This window comes from Sturnus vulgaris, chromosome 14 (assembly GCF_052056855.1).
Source record: "Sturnus vulgaris isolate bStuVul1 chromosome 14, bStuVul1.hap1, whole genome shotgun sequence".
In the NCBI taxonomy this organism is placed as follows: Eukaryota; Metazoa; Chordata; class Aves; order Passeriformes; family Sturnidae; genus Sturnus; species Sturnus vulgaris.
Window position 1 is genome coordinate 9,797,400 of NC_142256.1, and position 24,780 is coordinate 9,822,179.

Below are 24,780 nucleotides of genomic sequence, written 5' to 3' on the forward strand. Positions count from 1 at the left end.
GGCACTTTGGAGTCCTGGGGAAGAAATCTTTTCATTCCTTCTGCTGTTATCTTTGGCTCTGATTAGCACTGCCTGGGAGTGGAGCTGAGGTTCTGGGCAGAGCCTGGAGCTCTCAATCAATTAAATCAATGCAACCGTGATGCCCCTGTGATTTTCCCTAACCAAGGGTTGGGACTGAAAAGGGGAATCACAGGGAATGTGGGGCTGGGCAGGTGGGGAAAAGCAGGAAAGCTGGGCTAAAATCCCCATTTCTCTCTGCTGGATATCATGGAATGCAGCCCTGGACTGGGTCAGGGAGGTACTTGCACTCACACTCATTTCCACAACATTTAAATTATTCTCATTGTATTAATGACTGTATTTTTATTTAAATCAATACATTTATATATATATATGTATGTATATATGTGTGTGTATGTATCTATATCCATGCATTCATGTATATTTTTATTTATATATATATATATTTATATATATATGAGATACATTTTTATTTTAAATTCATGAGATGGCATAAACCATCTCTATCTTTTAAGAGCTACTTTTGGCTAGTCCAGGGAATCCTCTGCCCTGCCTCAGCTCCTCGAGCATCCATGTATCCTAAAGAGATTTTTGACCCACTACAAAGCATCCAAACCCCACTCACATTCTTGCAACAAACTGGAAACACCAGCAAGCACCAGAAGATGCTCCCAAACCTGGTGTGTGCTTTGCTGAAGTATTGAGAGTGCAGGGGCTGCCTCTGAGTGAGCAGCTAAATAAATAAATTCCAAAATTTAAGAAGATTCCCATGCCATGACTATCAAAACCAAGGTATTTCCACTCTTTTGGCATTTTCATTTGGAAAAAAAAAATGTAAAAAAATAAAAGCAGAATGTTCTCTCCCTGTCACCCTTCCCTGGGCACGAGTGCAGGAGGTGCTGGGCACAGGGTGCTGCATTCCCAGCATAAAACTGGATTTGCATCTCCTGCCTGGGATGTACAGCAAATCCCTCCATCCAGCACACAGCCTTTTGGCTTCTGGAATACTAAAAATGTCTCTTTTTTTTTTTTTTTTTTTGCCTGCAGAACCAATGCATTAACTCTGAGAAGGGGCAGCAGAAGGAAAGCCTGGAGCTGCTGCTCACCCTGGAGCTGGAACATCCTTTGAGAAACAGCAAAGCAAGAGAAAGCAAAAACAGCCCTCTAAGATGGCTGCAAACACAAGGTCTGCAGTCCCTCCTTAAACACTGAAGATATTTTCATTTAAAAAATATCTACTTAAAGGCAGGTTTAATCTCAAAACACCCTTTTCCACTTTAAAAAAAAAAATCACACGCACGCACACACACAAAAAAAAAAAGCAACCCACCTTCAAAAATGTCTTGAGTGATTTCTCCTTCAATTTTTTTTTTCCAATTAAATTAATTTAAACAGAGTGAAAAATGCTTTATGCCCTAAGAGCCTGAAACCTCTGGTGTCAGCTGAAACGGGCACTTGTGCTCTCAGCTTCAGCCCTCGCTGCAGGCACCTCTGCTTTGAAGCCTTTGAAGTGTTTGTGGCACAGGAAGAGTCTCTCCTCAGAGAACACCAGTTATTTTACAGATATTTAATGTGTGAAGTGTGTGTGCCTGTGTTTGGGTTCGGATAACGGGGGTTTCACAAGGCGGGTGGGAAAACAGGGACGGGATCTTCACTTGCAGAGCAAAATTGAAGGGAAAACCACCTTGAGAACATCTCTAAGAGGCTTCCAGCCTTCATCAGCACCATCCTGAAAATGAAATTATCTGACCTTCAGAGGGACCAAAATATTTTTTTTTTTTAGTGCCTTTAGAATTCATTCACTCTCCCAGCACCAGGATTCCCTTTAGAGGAAATAATGCCACCAAAAAAAACAGGAGCAAGGGGCTGAGGATGCTCATCCCCACAGGGCACCTGGTACAACCCCCCGAGCTTATTTTGGGGATGTGATGCAAGAGCCTTGCAATAAATTTGATTAATGGCTGGATTTTGGAGCTAATTATTGAACTCGTGTAATGACCTTGCTTGTGATTCGAGAGGCAAAACCTCTGCCTGTATTTCAGGGGGGCTGATGCAAAATCTCCACCTCAACACCCAGCAGGACTAATTTTGAGGATGATTTGTTTAAATTGTTCCATTTCCTTTCTTTTTGGGGGGCAGGAATGCCCAAAAGTTGATGCTTCTGTTTTCAGAACAAGAGGCACACACTTTTGTTCACCACGCACTGCAATTATTCCAGCTTGTAACAAATGAGGTTTAATTAATATTAAAATCTTAATTCAGCAAGTTCAGCCAATGTTATTTGAGTGCTGATGGTTGACTGAGTATCTTCTCTCATGGACTGACATTTAAATAGAAAAAAAGACCAGAAAAAAGTTCTTCCATCTGAAATGGAAAAACAATTACGTTCTGTGACTTTGCAGAGTTATTTTTGACGACATGTAATATATTTTTGCAGAGTCCCTGTTCTAGGAGAGGCTCTTTCTCCTCAGTGTTTGTTGCTTCTCTTAATGCAAAGACAAGGAAATATTGAGTAATGGATAGAGAAAATAAATAGATAAGGAATATAGAATAAACCCTCTGATTTCCAAACAATTGTCCTTCATGCTACTTTATTTTATTTAATTTTATTTTTAATTTTTCCAGCTTTCCTGGAGCCATCCTTGGCTCAGCCAAGGCCAGGTGAGGCTTTTTCCTTCTTTGAAGATCTTGAATTTTATAAAGCTTCAATCTACTTTTCCATAACCAAAAGCTTAAAACCTATGGGACTATTTTTTCCTGTGGTATTTCTTTTTAACAGCAGTCCCACTCTTTAACTCACTGATTCTTTTGGGTTGAGCCAAGGGTTCATCTGATCCACCTGGAAATATCAAGTTCCAGGAGATAAGAGCATCACTTGCCCTCCTGACAATTTTCAAACTGAATGCAGCACAGAATCTTGGCTATATCTCAAAAATAGGTGATTTTTAGTTTTTTAAACTAAAGAGGAGGAGAGAATGCTTGTAGGAAAAAAAAAAAAAGAAAAAAAAAAAAGATGAGAAGGAAGAGAGAAGATCAGTGAATGTCCAGCATTGATTTAGAAACAGGCTCTGCCAAGCAGGGGGAAAAGGAGCCTTTCCAATCCATTCCATTTATGGTTATTAGTATTGATATTGTATTTCTCTTGGCTCCCAAAAGGAAAAGTGGGGAATGAATTAGGAAAAAAAAATACTTTTCTGTAAATAATTTTTTTCCAATTCAGATGTTTTTTAGGAAACGAGGGGGGAGAAAAAAAGTCTGCTTCTCAAATGTCAAGGACTTGAAAGACTAAAAATACATCACCGGAATAAATAAATTAACCCAGAAGACAGGACTGATGCTCTGCAGGCATCAGGGATTAAATAAATTCACTAAATTCAAAGTGGTGCTGCAGATAAGAGCTCTTTGTGCTGCAGCATGTACAGCTTATTGATTGTGGGATTGAGGTGCTGTGCACTCTTGTAAAGGGGGCTCTGCCTGATCCAGTTTAATCCTGCCCTAATGCAGAGCCCCGTGCTCCGGCCGTGGAGCCTGCTCCCCTCTCCCCATTTATTTTAATTTGCTTTGTGCCTTCATTTGCTGCACCACATCTGTGCCCTCTCCCCCCCAGCCTTCCCCTGGTGCTGTCTGAGGGACAAGGGGCACTTGGGGAGGTGCTGAGCCAGCAGGATGGGGCTGCTGCAGGAAAGGAGCCCTGGGCATCTTCCACAGGGATGGAACACCCCAGCACTTCCCTCTTCCATCAGGCTTTGGGGACAAGGGGTCACCAGCAATGCCTGGATCATGCAGGGATCTTAGAGGAGCAGCTCCAGTGGGGATCCTGGTCCTGCACACTCACATTTTGTTACAGGAGCCAAGGAATGTGTCCAACCAAAGTCAAAACATGACTTGGACAGATGAGATGAATTTTTCTAGACAAAAGAAGAGAAAGTGGAAAGGTTTGTAATAAATCCCAGAGGGGCTGCTCCACACCCAGATGGAATGAAGTTGGGCAAGTTCCAATTTACCTGTTTTCCATGGCAGAGGGTTTTCTCACCCCCCTGGTCGGATGCTGAACTATCAAAGTCACTTCACACTAAGGCAGAAGGATTTTAATTCCTCCTTTGGAAGCTCTCCTGGTGCTCAGCTCAGGTTTCCTCTGAAGGGCCAGCAGAGCTCTTCAAACACAGAACTTCACGGTTTCCCAAAAAAGAGAAAAAGCTCCAGGTTGTTTCCCCTGGAGATGTGAGGAGGCAGCTGGGTAGGGCAGTGATGCTCCCAGGATGGGCTGGTCCCCTGGGCCATCTCTCCTTGGCTGAGGTGGACCCAAACACCTTCCCTTGGGGCATCCTCAGGTGTTGGCTTTCAGAATCATTGCAAAAAGAGCCGATCTGGCCAAGGGGAAAGACTTTTATTATTAATTGTCTCTAAGGTATGAGGGAAGAGCTCAGGGAGGAGGTCCATGAAAGAAGTTTCTAGAGGGACTTTTGGGTAACCTCCCCAAACCCCTGTGTCTCCCTCAGGTTTGGCAAATCTGCCAACATCTTTCACCAAAACCAAACTCTTCATCTCAAGACACCTCTCCTACATAAGGCTGCCTCCTGAGCACAATCCACAGGGCCCCTGTTTCAACACCCAGGATTCATTAATATTTCCTGCAGAGTGCTCAGTAAGTAGCAAATAAAGCAGGAAGTGTCCCAGATGTTGGAAAGAAAAAATGGAATTATTCATTGCTTACTAACATCAAATGCTAATGTGAGAAAAGCATCCTTGAAGAAATCCTTGACTAAAATTCATCAGAGTGATGTGAAATCACTGTTTTAATTATGCATTTTGAATGTATTTATTAGTCCCGGTTCTGATCTGACTTACAGATGTTTAGCAGTGATAAGGGTCTGCTGCAGCCTTCGGAATTACTCATGATTTATAATGACAAAACTTGGATCAGAATTAGGTCCTTGTCACTACTCTATAATATCCTTTCATCAAACTTCACATTCAACAGATGAAAGCAACCGTGGTTTCTGCAATTTCCAGCTCTACCACTGAGCCCATGAGTTCCTTTTTTTGAAATTTCTCCTACGGAAATGATGACTCTCACAGCAAATTTCTGTCTGCTTGAGTTATACTTGCCACGAGAAACTTGAGAGCAAAGGAATTGGACTCTTTAATCCACCAAAATGATGTGTTTGGCCCTGTGCTGGCAATAAACATGGAATTTTAATGAAGGAGTTAATTGCTTAATTATGCAACTCTACAATTTCGTATTTCTTATTGTTGTGACTGTCAGATATATTTCTAATATTGAGAGATTTTCCAAACCTGTGGGAAATCCGGGGATTTGATGAGGTTACCCAACAGCTCAATACCAGACAGCAACTGGATGTGCTCAATACCAGATATTTAAGATAAAACGCCCTCTGTTCAAGAAGGACTTAAAGCCACGTGATTTGTTCCCAAAGAATGATGGAATTTTAAACTATTGCTTGTTCTAGAGCTGATCCAGAAAGAGCAAGTCTCCAGGGATGCTTTACTCCCTAAGGCATGAATGCATGATTAAGCTAAATGTATTCCATAAATGCCTTGATGACATTAAACTAAATTTTTTAAAGAACAGATGGAGAAAGTTAATAAATATTTCATTCTATAATATAAAACTCACTTCTATATTCACAACTTCAGGGATCCTCAGCTTCACAGATATCAATAAGTCTGATGGATTTCTTGCTGCATTCTCATTCTTCTGCCCTGGTGTCTCTTATGGGATCATCATTTCTGCATGCTTGGATTGTTTTATGGGATCAGTGAAAGGCAAGTGACTGTAAATCTTGACCTCTTCTGCTCCTGGATTATATACTTTTATTCTTTGTGACCATAAGTGTTCATCTCCACATTGAATAGATAATTAAATGACAAAAAATATTCAAAGGGAATTTATAGTGAGAAATTATCCCTTGAAGAACTGATGGGGAACAGGCATAACCCAAGGAGAATCAGGAAAAAAAACACAGTTTAGACTGGCCAAATAAAACACTAAAATCTCTGTGTATTTGGGAATGTCATCAAACATCCATTCACTGGGAAAAAAACCACGATTTTTACCTGCACATCCCAATTCTATTCAAACAAAAGTTCTATTAAGGGAAAACAGTGTGGATATTGCTTAAGAACTGTAGCCCAAGCCTGTTATTCATATGAAAGAACTAATCTTTACATGGGGGAATTACAATTTCTCACTCTGTGTATGCCATGAATCTTGTAAAAGAATAATTAGAACTTGCTCCGAAAGGAAAGAAACGCCAGACTTGAATAATATTGTAGGAAGAGCATTAACAAACATTTTTACACTGCCAACAATCTTCAGCGCTTCCTAGCAGAGATTTACATTCCATTATTAATTAACTGCACTGAGTCAATAGTGTGACATAAAGCTTGGGAGATGTGAGTCGAGCACAAACTCTGACATCCACGAGAACGGCGCATTTTTGAGAAGTTTGATTTAAAATTTATGCAAATGAGCTCAGCAAGCGAGGACCCAACAAACTACTTCAAAGCACCACGCTCCAGCCCGAAAAACACACGACAAGATCAAATCTTTGTCATTTCTCAAGTGTCTCTACAAACCTCTGCATATTCAGGACAAATTATTTCACCCCCAGTGCCCGGATAGTTTGGTGGAGAATCAGGAGGTGATTGCTCTTTGTAGGGTCACTGCCACGTCAGTCAATCACCTGATTGCAAGAATTTAGATGTATTTAAATGTTATATAATTTATCTTTTTGAATCTGACTCTTGTGAGGTGTCTGTGTACAAGGTCCCAGCTGAGCTGCCTGGAAGGGCCAACCAAAACAAAGCAAAAAAAAAATGCCAGTGCACTCTCCTTCCTCCAGCTCCCACCATCATTCAGGTTTTAGGCAGAGAAACTTCCCCAGATTGTGTCCAGGGAAAATATTCAATTCAGAGTAATGACAAAAATTATTCAAAACAAATTTATAGTCAGAAATTGCCACTTGAAGAACTGATGGGGCACAGGCACAACCCAAGGTGATATCACAACATCATGCTATTGTCCCCCCTCCTTTTCCCTCAACTGGGATCACTTTTCAGTTTTTGGGTTGGGAATCCCCACAAAACTGCATCCAGAGAAAATATTAAATGCAGAGTGAAGCATTGCTGTAAAGAAATGCTAATTAATTCATGTTATGTTTCAAGCCACAGAAATTGGTTTATTCACTTATTGAAAGTTAGGTTAGAAACAGGTACATTTGTATCTTCAGAATCGGGGCTTTTAAGGAAGAAAAAAGTTTCCCATGTTTCCCGACATCCCATTAAAATGGTTGTCCTTTGACGTCAATTAGAGCATGCTAAGAAAAAAAAAATCATCCTTAATTGCTTTTTAGAAATAGACATTATAGCTTGCACCGTTGCAGCCAGATTCGATTTCCTTTTACAAGAAACCAGGATGCTGGGAATGCTGTAAAACTCCAGCTCTGCTGAATATGGATGTGGAGCTGTGCTGACAGAGAGCTGCTTTCCCTTGGGCTGCAGAGAAAAGCAGTGCAAACCCCACCAAGGTGCTGAAATATCTCCAAAGTGGAAAAAGGCTGAGCTGGATGTTCAGGGACTGGTTTGGGGTGGGCAGTGGTCGGACACCTCTGCTCTGCTGGGAGAGCTGGGGGTGCTCACCTGGAGAAGGAGCCAGGGAGAGCTCAGAGCCCCTTCCAGGGCCTAAAGGGGCTCCAGGAGAGCTGGAGAGGGACTTGGGACAAGGGATGGAGGGACAGGACACAGGGAATGGATCCCACTGCCAGAGGGCAGGGATAGATGGGATATTGGGAAGGAATTCCTGGCTGTGAGGGTGGGGAGGGTGGCAGAGGGTACCCAGAGAAGCTGTGGCTGCCTCATCCCTGGAAGTGTCCAAAGACAGGTTGGATGGGGCTTGGAGCAACCTGGGATAGTGGAAGGTGTCCCTGTCCATGGCAGGGGGTGGAACTGGATGGGTTTTAAGGTCCCTTCCAACCCAAACCCTCCTGGGATTCTGTGGATGCTCGGTGCTCCATCCCTGCCTCCCCACCAGAGTGAGTGTGACCTACCCCGACAATTAGAGCTACAAAAACGATCAAGCCCTCAAAACTTGGGTGTGTTTCGTTACAAAGAGCATCACCAATTTTCCCAAAGCCTTCTCCACGTTCCTTTTACTGCAGGGAATCCATAATGTCTCTGCCCACCAGGAAGAAGAGGAGTCCAGAGAGCAGCACCAGGGGCACGCCAGCGGCGGCGAACATGAAGGACCAGCCGTAGTAAACGTGCACAGGGACATCATCCAGGCACCTCTCACTCCTCTCCAGAAGGATGTACTTCTGGAAGTCAGCTGCAAACTCCTTCCACATCACAAAGAGAAACACCAGCAGGAGAAACAAACCTCCTGGGAAGAGAGACAAAACTGAGTTACTGTCCGTGCGGGAAATACGGGAATAAAGGTGAGGGAAGATCACAAGAGCTGCTCATCCGTGCTCTGCATCAAAGCTTTGTGTTGCAGAATTGTTGCTCTGCAGGTTCCTGTGGGAGCTGAGGCCATGGGAGAGCCCCACACCACAGTGGTCAGCTCCTACCTCTGACACCTTGTGCTTTGACCACCAGCACTTCTGAAGGCTCTGCTGCAGCAGGATAAAGCCATGGAAAAGCCACCAGAGCAGGGCTGATGTTCCCAACATTCCTCTCTCAAAGGTGGCATGTTTCACCTTTTTCACTTTTAATTTCTCCGATATTAATGTGGAGAAACCAAAACTTACTTCTTCCTTTTTTGTATCTACCCTTCCAAGCAGTGTCACAGCCAATCCCCACCAGGAATGCAAAGATGATAAATGCCATGATAAATCATGCTGATGGCAAAATTCTGGCACTGCCACCCCCAGAGCCAGCAGAGCTGCAGGGCCAGCACAGGATGGGGTGGGAAAGGCACACAGCCATGAGATATTAATCTTAGATGGGCCACTAAATACCAGAATAATACGAATAATAAACAGCTTATGCCATGAGGCTGGAAGCAGATGACAAAAATCAGAGTGGCCCAAATCTCATTTACTGTGTATCATTAAAAAATACATATTTCTATGGTGCATTTTAAACTCAACATCTATTAAAGCTAAATAGTGACAGTGTGATGACAGGTCTGAAAGCAGTTCAGAAACATCTGATTTTGCTACTTCACAGGTAGAAGCTGCTATTTTTAAATGGTGCTGTATAACACACAGATATACACACACACACTTATATGAAAGAAATACATCACAGCTTATATTATTTTTATGGTTGAAGTGAACTGCTCGAAATTAATTTAGTTGACAAGTTACCACACAGTTCTGTGGATGTGTTGTGGCTTCTGCACGATTTAATTTCTCCCCTTGCCATTTTTAAATCAAAGGTAGTTGTGGTGTATTTAATTATTCTTCCTGGCAGCTTATACACTCCAAAATCCAGCTCCTGTGCTAAGGAATGGAAAGGTGTAAAGCTTGATGTTGATTTATCTGCTTAGGGAAGTTACTGAATCTTCAGTCAGAGAAAACACATCCATGTTTTACTGTGATTCTGTTTATAATGGTTATAAAAACATCTCAGAGACAAAAATAAGACTCACATGAAGATAAGAGGCTTCAAAGTCCCCACTAGGAATGAGACAGAAGTTGCAGTTCCCCACCCTAAGCTGTCACATTTACTAAACTGTCTCCCATGCCCTAAAAAGATGCAATCTTATCAATCAGAGATTGGTGCAGCCATACAAATATTCTTTATATCACCCCACACTGATATTCCAGCCATTCTTCCTGACATGGAGGAGTCCTTGTTTTTCCTGGAGAGGCAGGCAAGGAGTTAAACAGCAGCTGCTGGAACATTTGCATGTTCATTGAGGTTTTGATACCACTTGAAATTAAGTGCACAAATAAATATTTTACACTTACCATGATAGTTGTATGCTTAAAATACCAATTATTCTACTATAAGAAAGCGATGGCGTGTTCAAATAGCCGCATGTCCTTTACAAAATACAATGTATTGATAAGAAGGCAATTAAGTCTTTATTACTGATGTAATTTAAAATTAAATTAATTAGATAGCAACTGAACCTTGAAAAGTGCTCCTTTAAAGATCAATTTCTATTTCATTAACTTATAATACCTACAGTAAGAGACGCAAATGAAAACGCAGCCCCTGTGGGACAGAGAACGTGGGTATGGAAAAGTACTTTGGAATTTTGTTTTAAATAACCAGGAATTCCTTGTTGATTTCTCCCAGGACAATTTAGACGGCCTAAGTCTCATTTTTTGAAGTAATCAGATCAAAACCTTCCAGTTCTTGCTGAGGAGGGTGTGGGAAGTCCCATGTGTGGGTGGCACCATCCCCAACTTCTGCAAGAGATGAGGAATGGGAATTTGTCCCTCCTCTGGCCTCAGGAGAAGCTCCAGGTCTTGGCACGGAAGGATTTATTATTAAACAGGTACTGGAGGTGATGGCATGGCCATGGCATCTAAATTAAGAACGTTTTCACACTCTGGGCAAATGACAAGAATATGTGAAGCAAGTAGCCTTCTTCCCTGGAATAATTACAGCTGAGTGATGAAGAATCCCTGGGATTTACACCATGCCCTCGGTGGGGAGAGAAAATCAGAAGGGCAGGTGCAGCCAAAGGATGGAGAGAGCTCAAGAAAGGCAGCTCACCCAAATCTGCTCAGCCAGAAACGCTCGTTTGGAGCAATCCCAAGTGTACCTGAACCTGCCTAAAATTTGGCACACAGCCATTAGCAGCCTCTTCATCATGAGAAAATCAGGATGTTTCACTCCCTTATTACCAAAGTGTTGGGCATTTTTGTTTTGAAATGCTGTTTTATTTGGGATTTTTCATCTGTTGAACAGGTTTCACTTTCCCCCCTCCTTTCTGGGGCTTTTAGTGTTGGACACAGCAGAAAATGATCTTTGTTTCTGCCAGCTTTGGATGTAGAGACACAGATTCTTTCCTGCTTTGGGCAGCAAAATAAAAAACTGAAAAAAGTAGTTTTCTGTCCTAAACATGACACAGGCATTGGCACCCACGCCCAAGACACAGAGTTTGGGTTTGGGTACGTGGAGACCTCATCAAACCTCATCCCCGTGCTCCTCTCAGCATCCCTGTGCTTTCTCCACTGGAAAATTCCCCGAGTGATCCCTTTCCTTTCCTTTCCTTGCCTCCTTCTCCCCCTTTGCCTCTGTTCATTAGGATGGTACTGGGAAAAATTAACTGTGAAACTCCATCTCCAGGCTGATGAGGTCAATGGCATCTTCTGGGGAGGGGCTAATTGCCAGAAAATTGCAGTGGGGTATTAAATCTGTCTCCTTTGTGAGCTGCAGATCCGGGAGCCTGGAGCTCCATCCCCCTCTCCCAGCAGAGCTGCATCTTCTGTGTGGGCAAATTGAAGTAGAGCTTTTCCTTTCTCTCACTTTATTTCCTTGTGACACCTTTATAGCTGCTAATTGTGGGGACAGGTGAGTGAACTCAATCTTTAACTCTTATTCTGGGGAAGCTACTGAACTTTTGTGTAATCTGCTAATTAGGAGAATAATGAACTTTGACTCGTTTTTCTCTCTCACTCGTTGCCTCTTAAGGATGTTAATAACGAGGAAATGGAGGGGTGACCTTCAGCTGCCCTTCCATAACTGCCAGCCTTCACTGCACGTGGGGAGCTGAGACTGCCAAAGTGGAGCTGTTCCATTTGGGAAGCAGAATCTGGGCAAAAAAAAAAATCCAGCACTTGAACTCACGGGGCTGGGAAATCTGCCCTTTTTTCCGTGCTGCTGGGTCATGCTGAAGAACAGGTTGGTCCCACCATGGGCAGGGAGGTGACCCATCACCCCAGGTTGCTCCAAGGCCTATCCAACGTGGTTCCAGGGATGGGGCATCCACAGCCTCTTTGGGCAACCTGTATCAGTGCTGCACTTCTAAGCTTGGTCTCTAAAATGCCCAAAGGAAAAGAAACCTGAGGAGCACGAGGTAGGAATAAATGAAGGGCCACGAGCAAAGTTGTCTCAGCAGCACAGAGCTCACCCAACCCTCTTGGTGACACTGTGATGACAATTCACCAACCTCTGACTACTGAAACAAAGGGACAATCAGGCACCAGGCAGGATCTGCCACCCCTTGGAAGTGCTGAAGTTCATTTTGAAATGGCAAATGCTGGGGGGAAAGCAGCACACTGGCTCTTGGCTCGTGTATTCCAGGTGCTTTTGGGAGAAGGCTGGCAGGGAAAACTGCTCAGCTGGGGCTGTGGATGTGCAAAGGCAGCACCAGCAAATGTCAGATGGGCTCCAGCTCTTTCCAGTCACCCAGTGGAGGAAATCCAGAGAAACAGCTCCAATGCTTTGGAAGGGCTCCCAGAAACACCTCCCAGAGAAGTCCATTGGGTATGGGAGCTGGCACAGCCAGATTTGCCCTCTGGAATGTGCAGGAGATAAAAGGCATCTCAGAGGGAAGTCCAGAGGGATGCAGCTGAGCCATAACAATCCTCACCCTTCAGCACTGGATTCCCCCAGGACAGATGGACACACAGCCCTCCTCTGGACTGTGCCACGCTGGCCATCCATAAATATCTGGGAATGCATTTGCACCAGTCGTGTCTTTAGAGCCTTTTGGTGGAAAAAGTGATGTCATTTTGCAATGAATAACCAGGACTTCTCCCAAAAGCAGGGAGGTGGTGGGCAGAGCAAAGCTGCTGGTGAAGGGTTCCATCCTGCACTCGTGGTGCTCCATCTCCCATTCCGACTGCCAGGCCACATTCCCACTCTGCAGATTGCCAGCTTTTTCACACTTCCTCAAGGAGAGATCCTTTCTGCAGGGGAGGTTAATTAACACTGACCTGCAGGCCATGATTAGAAGACAAGAGGCTCTTTCTCCTGCATCATCCCTGCACATCCTGCTCTCTGAAGGGAAAGGATGGCTGGGGACTTGAGGCTGTGTTAAATCCATTGTTCCTAATGCTTAGTGCAATTATGCAAAATATTTTTAGAAGAGATAATGAGAAAATAACCATGGAGGGATGCAACCCAAATCCATGCAGAAGCCAGGGCCAAGCAGGATCCAGAGGTCTGGGATCAGGATAAAACCCCCCGAATAAAAGGATCACTAAGGAAACTTTGCTGGAAAATACATTGAATCCTTCTGCTATCATTTGAATGGAAAATATAGTAGGAAGTGTCTTCCAGATGAACTCGTTCCCTCGAATGACTGTTAATAACAATGATTGCTGTTCAGATTGAAGCTGCATTAATACAAACTTCAATTTTAACAGCAGCATCTTTGTCTAATGCCAAGAGGTTTATGTGATGCATAATCAGCTCTTCTAAAAAGTGTCACATTCGAAGCCCCAGCCTTTTAATCAAGGAATAGTCAAATAAAGTGGAAAAACAATGAGAAAAGAAAAATGAGAAAAGAAGAAAAAAAAAAAAAAAAGAAGACAGTTGAGTATTACTCGGCATCCTTTTCTGTGCTATTTCTGCCCAATGTGCAGGCTGGACACACTCCTCAGGGACATCTGCTGCCTCCTGGGAGCCTGGACTACAGATGGGAAGGGAAAGCTTCCTGCCCTGGTACATCCCTTGGGTTATTATCCATTCTGGGATCACAACAACCCCATGGAAAACTACAGGTCTGGGGTAGCATGGCTGGGAATCTGTTTGTGGAGAAGGCCCAGGGAGTGCTGGTGCCAGCAGCTGGACATGAGCCCGGGGGTGCCCAGGTGAGCAAGGAGCCAAAGGCACCTGGCTTGGATCGGGAATGGTGTCCAGGGGGATGAGGGAGGGCAGGGACACCCCCAGTGCTGGGGGCAGCTCTGGGACCCTCAGGACAAGAGGGACAAGGAGGGGCTGGAGCGAGTCCAGGGAAGGGAACAGAGCTGGGAAAGGGCTGGAGAACCAGGAGGGGCTGAGGGAGCTGGGAAGGGGCTCAGCCTGGAGAAAAGGGGGATCAGGGGGGACCTTGTGGCTCTGCACAACTCCCTGACAGGAGGGGACAGCCAGGGGGGTCCCAGGGAACAGGGACAGAGGAGAGGGAACAGCCTCAGGCTGGGCCAGGGTGGGCTCAGGCTGGACACCAGCAGGAATTTCTTCATGGAAAGCATTGTCCATCTCTGTCACAGGCTGCCCAGGGCAGGGGTAGAATGACCACCCTTGGAGGAACTTAAAACTTGTGTACATGTGGCCATGGGTCAATGTCAGGACCTTTCTTGTTAAATATTATCACTAATGTTTGCAGCCCCCCCAAATTTGGGCTCACTTAAACCATAAACTGAGAACAAAGACAGCGTCTTGTGTAATTTATGCCAGATATGATGAAGCAGGAGGTGGTGAAGGATCTGCAATTAAGCAGTGGTTTTTCAGAGAAAGGCCTGATTCCATTACAAAGTTCTTCACTTGGCGCAGCTCAACTGAGCTCCAGCCTGTGGCTGCTTGAGTCATAAAAGAGCTTTTTTCTGAGTTTGAGTCACTGGTATAAATCAAGTATTTCTACTACTGAAGCCAGTTATTCCTCTCAAATACAGAAAAGGAAAAAGCCCAAGTGATAATTCAGTGGAATCATTGGTAACAGCAGTGGGAAAAATGAATAAATGCCTATTTTTAATTCATTTTCCTGCAGTGCCATCGTTTCATCTTTTCAGGTCTCCTTAAGCCAGCCCTCCCATTTTGGATCATCAGGTTTGCCTTTCATCACTCCGTGGGTTTCCAGCTCTATCAAAGCTAACAGCAGAGGCAGGAGCAGCCCAAATGCAAAGCCTGACTTTGGGGAACTGAGCTGGGCTGATGCTACTCAGGCTTAACACACCTGCAGGCTTTACTGAAATAAAAGGGTTGCATAGAGGAATAGTAAAAACAAAGTGATTTTCAAAAATCTCAGCCTTGCTAGGACTAAGGACTATCTTGCTAAAGCCTGGCTGAGCACAGAATCCCAGAATCCCAGAATCCCAGAATCCCAGAATCCCAGAATCCCAGAATGGTTTGGGGCCTTAAAGGGACATCTTCCACTGGACCAGGCTGCTCAGAGCTCCCAGGGGTTTAATTCCAGTGGGGAATAATTTACACCAGAGCCCCATCTCCTGTGGCAGAACTTCAGCCCCACCTGTCCTCATTCCAGAGCCACCCTGCCCCAGCCGTGTCCCCTCACCTGAGAGCAGCAGGAATCCTCCCCCAACTTTGTAGGAGTGGGGGCTGGAGAAGGGGACCCCACACACCAGCAGGAATCCCCCCACGAGCCCAGCAGCCACGGCCAGCAGGATGAATGCTGTCCAAAATCCTCTGTACACTGCAACAGGAGCAAAGACAGTGACAGGAGAGGGAGAGAGGCTTTCTTCAACCTCAGAAATCTTTTTCTTAACGATGCCATGTTTAACTCCTGCTTTAGCAAGAGGAAAAACAACTTGTGATGCTGCTGTGCCAGGCAGAGCTGAGGCTCCAGCTTTGCCAGGGCACCTGGAACAGCCACGGGTTCAGGGGGAATGTCATGCCCTACAGAATGGCACTGGAATGAGGCCAAAGGGTTGGGAAGGTTTGCCAGGGAAGCACACAAAAAAAAAAGGGGTGGGAGGAAAGGACACGGCTCTTGGCTGTGCTGGAGGAGGTTGGAAAAGCTTGGCAAGAAAGGAAAGCAAAATTTGGAGAGGTGGATTCAGACCACAGCTTTGTTCCACTTTAATTAACACTTCGGGAAGGTGCCAGGCTCCTGGTTTAAAATAAAAGCAGTGTTTGGTAGCAGGACTGCAGGGAAAACAGGAGCTCATGAGGTCCCCCATTAATGGCCTTGTTTGACTCTGGGAAAGGGGACGGGGCAGGGGAGCAGCTGCCTCTCCCTCCAAGGAATTTGGGGGCTTGGCTGTGACTTCATACTTCACCCCAGGCAGAGCTGAGCAAGCTTGGTCCATCACATCCCAGCAGATGGAGCAGGATGGGATGTAGCCCACTAATTTAAGCCTCCCAGTAGCCAAGTGTCTTGCAGACACTGCCATAAGCCTCATCCAAAGGTAGAGGTCTTCCAGCAGAGACCCTCTGCTCCCCATCCCCTGATTTATCCCATCCCTTGGACCACCACATCTCGCCCTGCCACTCATTTTCCAGAAGCTCCAGTTCAATTTAAGCTGAGCATGAGCAAGTGGGTAGTGCTGAAATGATTCACACTTGAAAGAAAAATGATACAGAGAAGATGCGTTTTCCTCATTTGAAACCATTTTGTCAGGAGAGCCACTTAGGGAGAGATAAGTATCTTGAACTCTCCAAAACCACAGAATTCATTTTCATGTTTAACCTCCCGTCACCCGTTTCTCTCAGGGAGCCTAAGAGGATGCAGATAAGGCAGAATTATCTCTGGAGCAGGTAATAGCTGCAGGACCCCTCTCCTTGGACAGCCTCCTGTTTTGTCAGCGGCTGCAAATGAGGATGGGCTGGTCGGGAAGAAAAGGGAGTTAACCACAGAAGTGGCTGCTCCCAAGAGGGTTTTGCAGAGGATTGGGGCAGAGGAGGAGGAGCCCGGTGCTCCCCGTGCCCAAATTGTGGAGGCTGAGCCACCCCCATGTCCCCAGAGGTGATGGGGACAGGCAGAGCCTGTGCAGCCCCCCCTCCCCAGCACCTTGACAGAACCACGAGGGTTGGAAAAGAACCTCTGGGAATATCGAGTGGTGCCGGGAGTGTCCCAGGGGACACATCTGGGAGGCAGCTGGGGAGGGCTCCACAGCCCGGGCTGACAGGCAGGGACAGATGCCACCAGCGCCCTTTATTTAGCACGGAAAAAATAGTGCATGTGTTTATCAGCGGGATCATCCAGATCCTGGACGCTGTGCCCGTCTCTCCCAAGCAGAAACAATCCCACTGCTTATTTATCCCGGGTGTTTGCTGCACATCCTCCTCCTCCTCCTCCCTCCACAGGTCCCTCGTATCCATCTGACACCACGGAGCATTCCCCGGGCAGGAATTCTGCACAGCACAGCCAAAGAAACGAGCTTCCCTCCCTCACATGCTCCTACTGGCAATATTTTTATTTTTAATTAATTTTTCGTAGGAAAAAAAATAATAAAATAAAAACTTAAAAAAAAAAAAAAAAAAAAAAAAAAAAAAGGTACTACTAAAGGCTAAGGAAAAGGTCAAGATGTTTGTTTGTGCAGAACGTCTGCCCCTGCATCCCTGGAGGCAAGGCAGACTGATGCACACTATTTAAAGAAATCAATTCATTTCAAAAAAGATCATTGAATTAATTCTAACTGCTGCCACCAATTTCGCAAATTAAAATTCCTAACAGCAGCTGATTCATTAAAGAACTCGGAAAATATAGAGAAACATAAATAAAAAGAGACCCAGTTGAAAGGGAGCTCTCCAACTGCTTAGTGTTCAGTGCTTTAAAAATAAGCCAGTCACTTAGGTGGATTTTCTAACAATTTGGTCTTTAACCAATTTTCCAGTGTTTGTTTATTTTGTCTTGCAACAGATCAGCACCTGATTTATCCCAGGAAACCAGATTCTTGGGCTGGGTTTGGGTTGTCTGGCTCCAGCTCTTCCCAATGGGAGGGGAGATGGGAGAGAATGGATTTATCCTCCTGAGCACCCATTGGGAGGGAGCACAGCCCATCCCAGCAGAAAGGAGACAAAATAACCCCTCAATAAGTGCCTGGGGCAGCCAACCAAGGATGTGAAGGAGCTCTCCAAAGCTCTGGGCCTGGCTTGGCCGTGTGAATTTACAACAGGAGAACCACAGTGCTCACACACATCCCAAATCCCTGCCTGATCCCTTGGGAAAGGAGCTGCTGGGGGAGAAGGAAAGAAACTCACCTGCAGTGGTGTCATAGGAGGGATGGGGGAAAGGTCCCACAGCAATGGGCATGGGGAAGAGGTAGCCATGCATGCAGAACTTGGGGTGTGCTTGGCTGGCTGGAGAAGATGAAGAAAAAGAAGAATTAAACCCCTGTTTGCTTTTTCCTGTTACAGTTAGTTACAGTACTGAGATGGTGATGTGCTGTTGTGCAAAACCCTCAGAAGTCTGGGGAGGAAAAAAAGATAATCAATCTGGGTTAGAGAGAAAAATAAAAAAATAAAAAAATAAATAAAAATAAAAATTAAAATTAAAATTAAAATTAAAAATAAGAACTATGAAAGAGGGGAGAGATCAGAGGATCTGAGACTGCTTCTTGCACACCTTGTCATCTTCATAACCTGAGTGTGAGGTGCACAAAAATCATGAAAGATGGAACAACTGAAGTCAGTGTCAATATTCTCATTGCTGTTTTTCTCCAGAGAATGTGCCTGACCACCTGGAAGGGTCAAAATATTTGGGTACCAGAACAAGGTACTTCCAAGACCTCCAGCTGGTGAGGAGGAAAAGCACAATTAGAATGGAAGTGGCCCATCAATATTAATACCACTGAGGCTTATCATGATTAACAGTAATAGAATGAATGTTAAATGAATTAATTAATGGTTGGCCACTTATTTAAATATGTTCCCCAGCTCAAAGGAGCACTTTATAATAGGTGGACATTAGTTCATGCTAAATTGACTATGGAATACCTATTGAATTAATTATTACATCCACAAGAGCAGCAAATTAATTTGCCATGATCAATCCTATTATAATAAATACCTAAAGAAGTAGCAAAAAATTTGCCAGTTATCAGAGTGACTCATTTTACTTCAGGTAAAATTATATTATGTATTTCCATATAATGTAATTTAGTAGCAAACTCCCTGTCTCAAGCCTGTCCTTTATTATCACAAATTTCCCGTGTGAAAAACCTCCCATTGTTCAGTTGAATTGTGGCAGGAAGAATTCCTGCAAGATTTTACAGGAAACAGGTCAGGGGCTGGGGGACAGCGAAGTCATTTGAAATTTTAATCACTGCAGAGTAAATTCAGTGTGGGAACCTGCATTATTTGCAGGGAAGTGGCCTCGAGGTGATTGTGCTGCTCCTCAGCCACAGGAGCATCTTCCATCAAGGGCACAGGGCCAAGGATTTTTTGTGGTGTTCAAAGCCTTTGCAGAACTTATTTAAAATCTGGGGGGGTTTTATCCCAAATCCTATTGTGGAATTGTAGGGGTTGTGCCTGGTGTGGTCTCAATATTTCCCTATTCCTGCTGGGAGCACCAGCAGGAATTCCTGCTGGTTCACTTGGCCAACCCTTCACTGCACCAAGGCCACCAAGCAGTGTCACAGAACAGGTGACACCCTTTCCTTCAATTTGTTTTTGAAGAGTGAATATGCTTTCCAAAAAATAAAGGATTTTGCATCCCTCTCTGTTTGTTCTCAAGTGTAATTTCAATGATCTTAAAAAGTACAAAATGGTGAGATCTGAAAATAAAATGGCTTTCCATGGTGTCCTGAGCACCCAGGGACACCATGAACGTGCTGAAAGCAGTGGGATCTGGGAATGCTGAGCACCTGGAAGGCAGAAAACAGGGACAGAAGAGCAATGCCAGGAAGGGCACGGGATCATGTTTACAGAACTTTGCTGGACACAAACATCAAGAGGTGTTGGGAGGGAGGGGAGGAAGGAAGGGTGATGGAAGCCCCCACTTCACATAATTTTATAGGTGAAAAATTAAATGGCCTCAAGAGGTGGCCACATTTCTGTGAAAAGCTCTCTGAGAGCAAAACCCAAATCAAATCATGAGCACAGAAAGGGCACAAAAAGAGTGAGCCAGGTTTGCTTTTGACAGAAGATGAGAACAACAAGAATGAAATAAAAACTGTCTTAGCATCCCCAGGAGGGGAGCACTTTCTGTTTGTTTGCCATTCAGCTGTGAGGGAAGGCTGTGGACACAGAGTGCTGGATTGTACTCACTGTACCAGAAGGTCCAGATGGACTCGGGGTGGCCCTCCCCAAAGAACCAGCACCTCCAGAAGAAACCCTCGTGGTGGAACGTGAGCATCTCCTTCCCAGCCTCTGTCGGAGTTCCAGCCTGGGGAGCAATGAAAGATCATGGTACCAAGAGTGTATGCTTTGCTTAGACATTGATTTAATTTTTTCTTTTCCGTTGCTTTTTGAGTCAGTTTTGGAGGGTTTTGGGGAACACGGAGGAGCTGCTGTCCTTGGTTTTCTGCCATGTCACAGTTCTGATAACAAACTGTCCTGCAGACCTGCACAAACCATTCACCACCTCAAACCCTGCTGGCCAGAGCTGGATGGGAATTTCAGGCAGCTGGGCCTTCTGGATGTTTTCTACTTCTCGAACACTTTCCTCCATCCCCCAGAAGAGACATGCAAGCACAAGATTTTGGTCTTTCCTGAAGGGACTACATTGCAAAATTCATTCATGGAAGATTTACCAAAGGATTTATTAAAATTATCTCAAAACCTTATTATCTTATTTCCTGCTATCTTATTATTAAAATTATCTTAAAAATTTTATCTTCTTCACACACAGTTTGGTAAAGGAGACAGGACTCTGACAAAATTAAGTTTTATGATGGATGGGGAATGTCCATAGAGGAATCTGCCCTGTGAACCAAAGGAGATGGGAGTCAGCAGGGAGGTGCTAGAGGTATTTATCCTGTCACAGGTTAATAGGTTTGGGTGGGAAGAGACCTTAAAGCCCATCCAGTGCCATGGGCAGAGACACCTTCCACTAGCCCAGGTTGCTCCAAGCCCTGTCCAACCTGGCCTTGGACACTTCCAGGGATCATGGGGCAGCCACAGCCTCTCTGGACACCCTGTGCCAGGGCCTCACAGGGAAGAATTTCTCTCCAGTATCCCTCTGGAATAGGGAAGCCTTTGTCCCTTGTCCCCAATCCCTCTCCAGCTCTCCTGGGAGGGGCTCTGAGCTCTCCCCAGAGATTTTCTGCTTCCCTCACTCGATGTTTTTATGCATCACGTTATAGCAGCTTCCTGAGCTCTGACCTGATCCTCCTTTCACTTCCAGGATAAAATCCTGACAATGACAAGAGGAACATTCAGCCCTGAAACCTCCTCAGCTGGTGGCTGTGACTTGGTGCATCCACAGCACATTTCACCGAGTTTGCCAGATACTCAGCCCATCCTTATCTGTAAGGGACAGGATTTGACAGTTTAAGAAGGGGCAGAGAAGGCAGAAACAGAACCTGTTATCCACAACCAGTAACAGAAATAGAAATAATAGAAACAGTGTTTAAAATAGAAATAAACTAGCTCAGAGGGAAGAGTAAGAGCAGTTCCTATTTCTGCCTGGTGCTTTTGAAGTCACTGCCTCAACATCAGGCTCCCCAACACTTGGCCAAGAGCATCTCTGAAATGTTTGAGATGCTTATTCGTGTCGTGCAGTGCATCATCTCTGCTCTCTCCACTTTCAAAAACAACTAAAACATGAAACAATTAACACTGTCACTTCCCAAGTGCACAAAAAACAAGTGGCACTTCTCTGTCTCTGCCATCCCCAGGCTTTACTGAGCTGCTTGAAACTAAAGACCCTGTCTTCTGTTTCACCTCTCCAGGCATTTTTTCCATCATATTTTTTTTTTTTTTTTGGTTGGGAAAGTCATATGGAACCATGACTCAAGCAAACAGTGCCCTACATTTGATTATGGGATTCTGAAATGAAGGAAAAATATTTCTTGCTGGCATCATGATGCTTAGCCAGGGTGACTCACCGCACCAGGAAAAAAAAAAAAAATCAAACCTAATTGGATTGAACTTTGAAGTAACAAAAAGTCTGCACACAACAAGGATCTTCCTGTCATTTAGTAATGGAAACCACACATTGATTGGCACAAAAACATTTCGGGGGAGTGGGTGGCTCGAGGAACTGATCTGGTTGTTATTTCATTGAAGAGTTAGACAACAGCAAGTGCAGAGAAAATCCAACTTGAGGGATCCATAAACGAGCAACACCAGCCCTTAGCATTAAAAGAGCAAGCTGTCCCTTGAAAATTACATTTCCTGCTAACTAAAATCCTATAGAAATCTTACTTTGAGGAAATGCAGGCCACTGAATGGATGGACAGGAACCTGTCTGCTCTGTGTCTGATGTTCACTTTTGTTTGGTGTCTGTGCTGCAGCTGTATTGCTTCAGATGGAAGTGATTGCCAAGCCCCACACTTTTAAACATGAACTAGTTTTAAATGAAGAAACTACACAGGGAGAAATCTTTTAATGGCAAATATCAGGAGATATCTTTTGTCTTTAGAGGGAAATGCTGTCAACAACTAAAGCTCTTACATTTTTGCCTTTCATTCTCTAATGTTCATATCTGCCAGATTACAGAGGTGCCGTCTTAATGTTTCCTAGACACAATTTACTCCAGTCAAAATGCTCAATATTATGGAAAAGCTGAGTTGGATTTTAAAGAACTGAAAGTTTTACCTCAGGCTGACGTTTTGCATTAACAGGTCACTTTCACTGAGCATTAATATTATCACAGATTTCAAAATTTTAGATCTGAAATGATTTAGGTAAGTTCTTTGAAAGCACAAGATTTCAGAGCTCACCCCCCCGGTGCTCAGAGTGCTGTTCCCATGCTCGAAGACCCCGCAGGTGTCCGTGGCCAGAAGCCAATAATCCGTCCCAAAGGCGATGAGGAAGAGCAGCACCCCGGTGCCCCCGAGGATGCCAGCTGCCAGGGAGGCTGCTCCAGCCTTCATGGGGCAGCAGGGGCGAAACCAGCACAACTGGGAATCAGAAAAGCAGGAAAAACCCCCAAGTTTCCCGGGGCTCTGGGAGAGCGGGGCCAGAGAAATGCTATTTTTGGATGTGGATAATGATCCCCTGGCTGGTGTGAGTTTCAGTGGGTGGTGGAGTAGGACTATTAAAAGCAGATGACCTGGTGTGAGTGAGCAGCTGTGGCATTAAGGGTCGTGACAAGCAGTTATTGAGGCAGAGCACAAGCCATCCATGGGGACACACGGCTCTGGGTCACAAATGCAGAATTCCCAGAACAGCAGGGAGTTATTCCAATCCTTCCCCGAGGTGGACTCAAAGGTCTTCCCCACACCGTGGAGCCCCTGGTGTCCTCAGCCACGGTGGTGACACCTCTCACTGTGTCCCCACAAATGGCACTGCTGGAATTCGCGTCTCCTTCTTCCTCTGAGCAAAACTCTGATGTGGCTTTTACAGAAAATAACCCCAGGGGTGCAAGAAAAACATTAAAACACTGGGAGATCTTAAATATCCCAGTCCTCTTGGAAGGGTTGCAATCAACACCTTTGCACCAGGCAGGTCCCCATGGAGCATCCAGCCAGGAGCACACACAGGCACAGCGGGGATGTCCTGCAGCTGTTTGTAAATGTTGTTCTCCCTCCTGCCACAGAAAAGTGGATTATATGGATCCATACCCTCCCACCCAGCCAGCCTGCTGTGGGAGAAGTGTCTCCTGGGAGCAAGGACGTTCCTGCATGGAATTTCACTGCCATTTGCTTCTTAATGTTTTTTGTTTCTGCTGGAGCTTCTGCTGTAGATCACTGCCAGGGAGGGGATGCCAGACTAGGAAAATTATAATTTCTGTAGGGCAATAACTATATTCCTGTGACATGCCAAGAGGCTGTGAGAAGAAATTTAAATTACAGTCAAAACTCAAATTCTGATTTTCTAACCTTAGCCTTAGTCATGACGTGCTCTAAACAAGGCAGGAAGGTGATGATATTGACATCCCTATCCTATGGGAATTCGTGTTGCCAAATTAATTTCCAAATCAATTTAATATTTAAAGTTACCTGTGAACATATGGGTATCTCAAAGCAACTGCAAACTGGTTGGGGAACCTGGAGAGGATTGGGAAAAATTTTGACTACACTTCTTATTGAGGCATACAGAGTGATGAATGTTATCAATCTTCTGTTGTGCTTCTATCTAACAGAATTTAAATCATAATAATTTATTTTATCCTCTGCACTGTCTTTCTTAAATACTGCAGGGGTAGCTGTTAAATAACATTAGACCTCTCTCCCTCACTGTCCTGGTTTAACCTGACTGTGAGCATGTGAGGAATTCCACAGGATCCAGAGCAATCCCTTCACAGCCACAGGGAGAAAGGAGAGCTGGGACAGGGTGCAGACTTACCATCACTCAGGGCCACAACTCAGCCACAGAGCCGGGATTCTGCAGGAATAAACACACCCTGCCCATCCCATCGTCCTGCCATTCCACTGGAAACACTCCCAGCTCCTGCTGGGGATTTTCATGTAGGTTCTTGTGACCTTCCCTAAACCTCCACTCATCCCATTCCTACACAAATTACCCTTTCCCACCTCATCCCAGCATAGTCACTCTTTTTCCATAGTTTTGAATAGTTTTTCCATAGTTTTGAATAACACACCAATCTCCCAGTCACTGCTGCTCTTTTTAGTGAACATAAAATGGTTGATTAAATAAAAAGTACAACTTAGCTATCACTTAAATAATCAATTAGTGCCATTCCAATCAGCCATTTAACTATCACAATCCTGGCTAAACCTGGCTGAAGTTACAGTGACAATTGGTTGCCATCTCTTCTTGTGATCTCCTCAAAGCTGGACATGACTGATAGGAGTTTGGCACTGCTCAGAGGAGCTGGGTGAAAATAAGGATTTGCACACCAGGAGTGAGGATTTTTTTTTGTAGCTCACACTGCAATTACATAAAATTAAAATGCAAAGTGGGCACTTGTGTATTTTTGTTTTTTAAAAGGGATTAATGCACACTTCCACATTTCTGGGTGTGTTTTGAGCCAGCTGTATTTGGCATTGCTGTTTTTGTGCTACTGCACATCCTCAGTTAGTGCTGTTTGCCATTTGGAAGTGTCCTCAGAAATTCTGGGTCCCACTGGCAGAAAAACCCTGT

General features: G+C 44.7%; 2 protein-coding genes across 2 annotated transcripts in view; one reads left to right on the plus strand and one right to left on the minus strand.

Moving 5' to 3' along the window:
- The window catches only part of LOC148222144 (uncharacterized), an 82,274-nt gene extending 61,920 nt beyond the window's left edge, over nt 1-20,354 (plus strand). Inside the window, exons 3-7 of the mRNA XM_088173480.1 lie at nt 1,069-1,207; nt 2,647-2,682; nt 4,521-4,666; nt 5,680-5,812; nt 8,233-20,354. Coding sequence (XP_088029606.1) covers nt 1,069-1,207; nt 2,647-2,682; nt 4,521-4,666; nt 5,680-5,805 — 447 coding nt within the window. The 3' untranslated portion in view covers nt 5,806-5,812; nt 8,233-20,354. The remainder of the gene's footprint in view (nt 1-1,068; nt 1,208-2,646; nt 2,683-4,520; nt 4,667-5,679; nt 5,813-8,232) is intronic.
- LOC106859143 (transmembrane protein 182-like) lies at nt 7,198-23,029 on the minus strand. The gene is made up of 5 exons (XM_014886188.2): nt 22,455-23,029; nt 19,837-19,954; nt 17,830-17,928; nt 15,182-15,319; nt 7,198-8,422 (listed from the first exon to the last, which is right to left on the minus strand). Exons 1-5 carry the CDS (start codon nt 22,605-22,607, stop codon nt 8,193-8,195), a joined length of 738 nt encoding a protein of 245 aa, XP_014741674.1. The 5' UTR covers nt 22,608-23,029; the 3' UTR covers nt 7,198-8,192.
- Between the last annotated feature and the right edge of the window lie 1,751 nt (nt 23,030-24,780).